Source organism: Urtica dioica, chromosome 7 (genome assembly GCF_054948205.1).
Source record: "Urtica dioica subsp. dioica isolate 48M chromosome 7, U.dioica_male_clone48M_v1_H2, whole genome shotgun sequence".
NCBI lineage: Eukaryota > Viridiplantae > Streptophyta > Magnoliopsida > Rosales > Urticaceae > Urtica > Urtica dioica.
This window is the reverse complement of record NC_142762.1, coordinates 31444660-31453057: the sequence shown is the minus strand read 5'-3', so window position 1 is coordinate 31453057 and position 8398 is coordinate 31444660. Positions and strand designations below refer to the sequence as shown.

Sequence of the window (8398 nt, the reverse complement as noted above, 5' to 3'; positions counted from 1 at the left end):
GAGTTGGTTTTCTCAATGCAATAGGTAAGTCTGGAGATGAAGTGTTACCTTGCTCATTAGTGTCGAGGTTCAGGTTTGGAGGGATTTCATGGTCGCGAGCTTTTACCGGACTCTGGGTCAGTTCGTAAGGACGCAGTGGGCTGGAGTCTGATGGTTCAGTATTTGGCGAACTAATGATAGGAGTTTGTGACGAGCTGGGTATAGAGAGTATTTCAGGTGACGAACTTGGAGATGACCTCAAACTTGGGATGAGAGGCGAGTTCGAGGTCGATGACGGACTCGGAGACGAGGTCGAACTTGGGATGAGTGGCGAAGTCGAGGTCGATCTTAGAGACGAGGTCGGACTCTGATAAGAGGTTGAATTTGGGATGAGTGGGGAGCGAAAGACCGGATTGATGATGAACCAATTTGGGAAGTCATTGTCGGTATTCTCCCCCTGACGATCTGAATTGGCGAAGTAAGGATCCAGCTCATGAAATGAGACATCCATAGAGACTATGAACTTTCGTGATCGGGGTTCATAACATTTATAGCCTTTCTGAGTTGCTGAATAACCAAGGAAGATACACTTAAGGGACTTTGGTTCTAGTTTACCTTAGTTATATGAATGGGTGAATACCTTTGCAGGTAATGTGGAAATGAGACGAGAATGATGGTATGTTTCGAGAAGAACTTGAGCTGGGATTTTGTAACCAAGGATGCGAGATGGCATTCTGTTTATGAGGTAGGTGGCTGTGAGGATTGCTTCTCCCCAGAAGTGGGATGGGACATTGGAGGAGAACATGATTGCTCGGGCGACCTCGAGAATATGCCGATTTTTCCGCTCGGCTATCCCATTTTGTTGCAGGGTGTGGACGCATGAGCTGGAGTGAATTATTCCATGGTTTTTAAAGAAATTGCCGAGCTCTGAGTTGAAGTAATCTCGAGCATTGTCAGTATGGACGATTTGGATAGAGGTATCGAATTGTGTTAGGACCATTTTGTGGAAAATTTTGAATAGTTCGGCTGTTTCTGATTTTTGTTTCATCATGTATATCCAACTGAGTCTAGTGTGGTCGTCAACAAATTGAAGAAACCATCGAACTCCAGTGATATTGAGAATTTTTTAGGGACCCCATATATCACTGTGAATTGTGGCAAATGGGCGAGATGGTTTGTACGAGGTTGGACGATATTAATTTCGAGTATGTTTAGCGAACTCACACATATCACATTGAATGGAATTGATATTTTTATTGATAAACAAGGATGGGAACAATCTTTTGAGATACATGAAATTTGGATGTCCTAGTCTAAGGTGATTGAGCATGATCTCTTTGTATTGGGGCGAAGTTTGGACCGTTTGACACTGGAGAGAAATTACGGGTTGGTTTGGCTTGATGACATAGAGTCCGGTACTCAGCTCGGCATTACCAATCTGTCTCCCTCTGACCTGTTCCTGAAACACACATGAACTTTCATCAAAAACAGTTCGGCACTTAGAATCTCTATTGATCTTGTGTACAGATAGGAGGTTGCACTGTAGCGGAGGGACAAAGAACACAGACTCTAGCCTCATGGATTTTGACAAGACCACGGTGCCAATGCCAATAACTTGAGTTTTGGCTCCGTTTGCTATGATGACTGATATGCTTCTATCACACATAAAGTAATTCGTGAATAGACTTCGATTACCAGTCATGTGGTCTGAGGCACCGGAGTCGACAATCCATGCTGAAGGATTCTCCGCACTTCGTGAAGGGCTCTAGGGGAGTTACCTAGAGGTCCAATGCCCAAGCTTTCACCATTGAGTTGGACTTGTTGAATAAGTGTCTGGAGCATGGCAAGCTGGTCGTTGCTGAATGGAGAAGGGTCCGAGGTCGAAGTTGAGGCAGCGAACGAGGTGGATACCAAGTTTCCGATTGAGTTCGGATCTTTAGTATTTTGAGTCGACTTCAAACTTGGTTTCTCATGCAACTTCCAGCATGTTTCTCGAAGATGACCAGGTCGTCTGCAATGGTCGCAGTAGGGACGAGCTTTGCGAGGTTTCTCTGTTGAGACGCGAGCTGCGAGGACTTCGTATCCATGCGAGGTGAGAGCTGACGAGTCTGAGGATGAGCTCGGATTTGAGTTCGTATAAGGTAGATTTCCTCCGAGCATGAGTTTTCTCCTACTTTCCTCTTGTCTTACCGCGGAGAAGGCTTCCCGGAGAGATGGTAGTGGTTTTGTACTGAGTATACGACCTCTGATCTCGTCGAGGTCTTTGTTGAGTCCGGATAACAGTTTAAACACACGCTTGGTCTCCACGATCCTGCGATAGAGCTTCAAGTCCTCAGGGCAGGTCCACTGGTGATGGTCGTAGAGATCGATCTTCTGCCTTAGATGTGTGAGCGAGCTGAAGAACTGAGTAACAGACATCTCTCCTTGCCGTAGGTCGTGGAGAGTGTTTTCAGTTTCAAACAGCTCGGACACGTCTTCGGAGTTGGAGAATATTTCTCTAGCTGCTTGCCAGATTTCCGCCGCTGTGGAGTAAATAAGGAAGTTTTCCCCGATTTCGGGGTGCATGGAGTTTATAAGCCAGGACATCACCATATTATTTTCAGCCTTCCAACTTTTGAACGTTGGATCTTCGCACTTCGGAGCTTTAGCTACGCCGGTGAGATAGTCATCCTTACTTCGTCCTGATATGAACATGAGTACAGATTGAGACCACTGTAGAAAGTTGTGGCCGTTGAGTTTGTGACTTGTTATATGTTGGGAGAATGAGTCGGGGTTTGACTGAGTGGGCGTAGTTTGTGAAGTGTTGTTGAACGCGGATGAGTTTTCGAAGGTGTTCATGGTGATTGAATTTCTGAGCTCTGATACCATGTAGAAATATGAATTCAGGCTAGAGAGAATATGGAGAATGAATTTCTTCTATTTCATACTTGTTATGAGAGGTGAAACCTCTATTTATACATCTAATGAAGATAAGTAAACATAATTACATTACATGGAAACAAGGAAGAGTTAATCTAGGAACTATACAAAAATACATGGGAAATAGAGTATTGCAATTTCCAAGGATGATGGACCTTCCAAGTTTATGCATGGACATTGTCTTTCTCCACTTATGTTTTCAACATTACAAAACTAGAAATTATCCAGACTTTATATTGAATTTTTTTATCCTAAAGTGTAAAAGATTTATTTTAACCTAAGTCATCTTCTAACCCTTAATTCAAATTTTACTTTTTACTTGCCTCTTTACAAAACTAGAAATGATCCTGACTAAATATATAATTGTCCTCACACGACATTGACAGGCCACTCCTTCCGGCGTCTGTCATCCCTACCGAAGCGTCGCAGCCGCCACCTCTCCTCCCTCGTGCCATTCCAATGGCTCGGCGGCCGAGCAAGCGCCAGAGCCATAACGTGCATGGCGTACCACCACGCGGAGGGCATCATCTACACGGGCTCCACCGACCGAACGGTGTCCGCGTGGCGCGTCTCGGACGGGAGGCGCGTGGACACCTTCACGGCCCACGAGGGCGGCGTCACGAGCATGGCCGTGTGCCAAGACGAGGACTGCTGCCTCTTCACCGCCTCCATCGACGGCTCTGTCCGCATCTGGCGCCGCATCTACCGCGACGACTCCCACACCCTCACCACGATTCTGCGCTCCCAGGTATTATTATTCTGTTTATTGTAAAGTTATTTTAGTCTTTCACTTTTTTTCTTTGATTGTATTAGGTTATATGCTCAGACTATTATATATATATATATATTTTTTATGATTACGTGATTATTGAGACTCTCTTTTTCTTCTCTCTTCTCTGAATCTCTAAATCTTTACTAGGATCACTCGGCGGTCAACGCGATGGCGCTCAGCTCCGGCTCTGGTGCAGCGACGTTTCTGTACTCGGGGTCGGCGGACGGGACGGTGAGCTTCTGGGAGAAGGAGGGGCAGAGGTTCCGGCACGGGGGGTTCTTGAGCGGGCACCGGTTCGCGGTGCACTGCGTGGCGGCCGTGGAGAAGATGGTGTTCAGCGGCTCCGAGGACACGACGGTGCGGATATGGCGGCGGGAGGAGGGGAGCTGCGTCCACGAGTGCATGGCGGTGCTTGACGGCCATCGGGGCCCCGTGCGGTGCCTGGCTGCGACGCTGGAGGTGGCGGACGGGTTGTTCATGCTCGGCTTCATGCTCTACACGGCCAGCCTCGACCAGACGCTCAAGGTCTGGAGGATTAAGGTTCTTCCGGAGGATCACCTCGACGACGATATGGACACGAGCGTCGTCTCGAGGAGTAGTGTTGCTGCCACCGCCATTGCTTCCGCCGCCAGCCCGGTGTTGTCGCCATCTTGGGTCGAGCGGAAGCGTCAATATTTTTCCTAAATGCACTTTGAATATTTTTATGGCCGTTGTAGTTATATAGCCTTTATAAAACTTGAAATTCGCTAAATAGACAATTTTTTATTTATATTACAAAACAGTCATTAACCAAAATAAACGAGTATTTAAAGACAAAATTACCCTTCATTTAAATAAAAGTATTACCATATATAAGTTAATTAATAAAAAAATAAAAGAAGTAAATGGGAAAACAATAAAACACTGTGAAAAATAATTGTTTCGATTATTGATTAAAAAATCCCTAAAAAATTTGAAAAACTATTATAAGATCTTCACCGTTAATCTGAACAACCAAAAGAGCTTCACCGTGGCGCTCGAAGGCTCCGTTTTAGTAACAATTTATTGACATTAACACAAATAAACACACATATATATCGACATTAACACAAATAAATACATAATAAAATCCCATAAGTTGAGATAATCAAAACGAAAAAAAAAACATTCAAAGCGGGAAGTCTGTAGAACTTTCTAAGCTAATTCAGGCCAAAAATCTAAGGTAATTCAATTTTTCAATAAAGAACAAACACAAATAAAAAATCTCACCGTCTCCAGTCGTGAAGCGTGAATCCTTCCACAGCCTCAATCTCATCGAGTGGCGTGAGCATAGGACCGTCGAAGGAGATAATCAGCCATTGGACCGTCGAATGGAGACGGAGACAACGTTGGAGGACTGGCGATGGAATGGAAGCTAAGCGGTGGTGGCTTCGTTGTCGTTCGGGTGATTCTCTTTCTCGTCGTGTTTGGGTATTTGGCTCACCTTTTTTTCGTTGTTGTTCAGGTGGTTCTCTTTCTTGTCGTGTTTGGGTATTTGTCTTACCTCATTTTTTGTCATTTTTGGAGAGAACCGAGCTGTGTGTGTGTGTGTGTGTGTGTGTGTGTGTGTGAGAGAGAGAGAGAGAGAGAGAGAGAGAGAGAGAGGTTTCATTGTATTTTCACGTATAGGGTTTTAATGCACAATCTATAATTGATTTTTCATTAATTTTGAAAATTTAAGCCAAAAAACAATAATAAAAACAAAAAATTGGCCAGATAAGCCTTAAAAGCAGTGGCAATTGTGTTTTAGCCAACGTTTGGTTAATTTTTTGTAAATGGCCATTGCGCCTACGTGGCAGGAAATTAACTGCTTTTTTGTTACTGAATTGCCCTTATTAATTGCGCATTCATTTTTAAATTGAGGCAGGTTTAATTTGAAATTTGAAATGTACTGAAATGGTTTTTATTTTCGGAATAAACTTTTTTTGGACTGTAGTTATTGCATTTTAGTTATGTTGGACGTGTGTTTTGGTTTGTGTATATCGGCATTAATGGTAATGATTCCTGAAATTCTGGACGTGTAAATGGAAATTTTCACGTTAATTGATTAGTCAGATTATTTACAATACAAATAACCTGTAAATAAATTTTATATTTATTGTTCATTAACATCAATTTACATCTAAAGAAAAAAAAAATTAAAAATGAAAATGAAAATATTCTTCACCACACCACACCGGTGAGGTTAGTGACAGTTTGTTTGGAGTCCAAAAATGGCGGCCGCGATCATCTGAACCTCCTTGATCCCGAGCCGCTCGACGCCGAGGAACGCGAGGCAATCGTCGATCGATTCCCGCCGCACCGATCCGTACGCGTGGACGCACTCTTTCTCGTAATTCGACCGGTTCATCCTCTCCGTGATCTCTCGAAGCTTCTCCACCGCCGCCGGCTCGACGAGCTCGACGCTGAAATCATCGCCGAGGCTCGCCCCGCGCTCGTGGAACCTTCCGGAAGGGTCGTCTTCGTCCCCAAAGGCCTCTGAGTTATCGTCGTCGATGTCATCATCGCCGTCGTTGGAGGCGAAGGAGAGAGGGACACCGCGGCGGCTCAGGACGACGTTGTTCTTCCGGTCCCACCGTGGCTCCGACGGTCTGGGCTTGGGGTTCGGGACTGTGACGGTGATCGACGACGCCTTGACGGCCCGGCCATAGGTCTGGAGTAGAGCCCTGGTTCTGCTCTTTTTTTTTTTTGGGATTTCGTTTGAATTTGTGGTTGAATGAGAGAGAATATTTGTGTATCTTTGGTATTAATTAAGGAAGAGCGTAATTATGGCCTTGATAACCGCTGTAGTTATTAGCCGAAATTTTGATTTAATTAATTTATTTTGAGGCTGTATGGGCGGGAACGGTTATGAGGACATTTTGGTATTTTTGTACGTGTAAATAAATTGGGCTGGCCATTTACCCAAAATTAACAGAATGTTGGCCATATCCAAAACTGTACATTTATAGGAGGCTATTTAGCTATAATACCCTAATAAAAAAGTTAAAAAAAAATATTTGGTCTAAGTGCCACATCATCATAATTAGCTATTTAGCAAAAATCTTAAAACGTTGGTTAGTTTACAATTTTAACGTTTCACGTGATTTAGTTCGTGTAATTTTTTTTTTTATTATTAGTTTTAAGTTTAGACATTTTTTTCTTTTAGCGAGCAGAATTATTTGTCCGAGACTTTACTTTATACATGATTGAACTACAATTCAAGATTTTTTATACTTTTAAGGTAGATTTATTAAAAGTGTAGACAAATATACTAGTTTAAATGCTATAGAGAAAGATTATAGCACCTAATAACTATGGTCGAGCTTTTAGTTGAGTTTTTAGTGACATTGAAAGTTTGGGGTCAGATTTACAAGAATATTAGTTAGTTTTATTTTTCTTTAGCGTAATTTTATTTTGTATTTTTGAGTATGAATGTAATTTTATTTTATTATTTTTGTTAATGCATTTACTGTTTAGTTTGTAATAGTTTTAACTTTAATATTAATAGTATGTGTTATGTTTTTATTTATTAATCTACTAGTAAATATATCAAATTATTAAATAAAAATGATTTAATTGTAATTTATGTCTTTATGTACCAAAAAATAAAAAAATTTATCCAAATTTAAAAATGAGGTATATTTTAGCAATTTATACAAAATAAATAACTAAAATATAATTATACAACATTTTTTAAAAGTGTGAACAGTGAACTCTCAAATTGTTTAATCCCTCAAAATGAAAGTTTACGGGTCTCCAATAATTTCCATTGGAGCATCCCACCCAAACCCTCATTTGAGAGAGTTTAATGAAAGTAACGTGACTCGATAAGAGAGAGTTAGTATTCAACATTTATGATGATTAAATCATAGATGCAAGAGACATGCACAGTTTTGATTTGAGGCTATAAATAGCCTTTTCGAATACAAGTTTGAAAAACACGCTAAATTATTCACCATACATTTACGAATGTAAAAGACAATTAAAAGTAAAAGATAAAAAATGAGCTATCAGTAATACATATATAAAAGACAACACAAATTATTAATTAAAATAAATGACATTTTTTCCTCATGTACTATGATCCGGTGTTGCACTTCGGTCCACGAATATTTTTCTTTTGTTTTAATGATATTCAAACTTTTTTTTCGTAACTTTTAGTCCTTTCATCAAGTTTTTGGGGGAAATCGTCAGTTAAATATGTACATGTTTGTCAAGTTATTTTTTAGTGAGGATAAATTCGTAATTTTATAAAAAAATAAATGAAATTAAAATAAATAGATAAAAACTTTTTATATATATATATATATTAAAATTTTGACTGATTATATATGAACCTTTATATATATATATATATATATATATATATATATATATATATATATTTACAAGCACTATACCCCGACGTTGCCCGAGGAAGTTTAGATATAAGTAGGAAGTTTAAAAACACAATAAAAATAAAAAAAGTTTCAAAAATATCTAAATTATAAAATACGTGGTTCAACAAAAGATGTTTCTGGAAAGATTTAGACAAATCCAGTGACAACACTCTAATTCTTAATATACATGTTTAATTTTCCTGATGGCATAAATGTAATTATCTTGAAATCTAAACGACAAATAAGTAATTTTACCTGAGAGTGAATAGCGAATTGTTTCTAAATGAGTAGTAAACCCTACTTCACTTATATAATAATAATAATAATAATAATAATAATAATAATAATA

At 40.1% G+C, this 8398-nt stretch overlaps 2 protein-coding genes across 2 annotated transcripts; one reads left to right on the top strand and one right to left on the bottom strand.

Moving 5' to 3' along the window:
* Window positions 1-212: 212 nt before the first annotated feature.
* LOC149390803 (uncharacterized) lies at window positions 213-2847 on the bottom strand. The gene is made up of 2 exons (XM_089619859.1): window positions 1758-2847; window positions 213-346 (listed from the first exon to the last, which is right to left on the bottom strand). The coding sequence occupies exons 1-2, from the start codon at window positions 2845-2847 to the stop codon at window positions 213-215; spliced, it is 1224 nt and encodes a 407-aa protein (XP_089475985.1).
* A 491-nt stretch (window positions 2848-3338) lies between these two features.
* LOC149390802 (protein JINGUBANG-like) lies at window positions 3339-4356 on the top strand. Its single transcript, XM_089620827.1, has 2 exons — window positions 3339-3646; window positions 3818-4356. The coding sequence occupies exons 1-2, from the start codon at window positions 3398-3400 to the stop codon at window positions 4352-4354; spliced, it is 786 nt and encodes a 261-aa protein (XP_089476953.1). The 5' UTR covers window positions 3339-3397; the 3' UTR covers window positions 4355-4356.
* Window positions 4357-8398: the final 4042 nt, after the last annotated feature.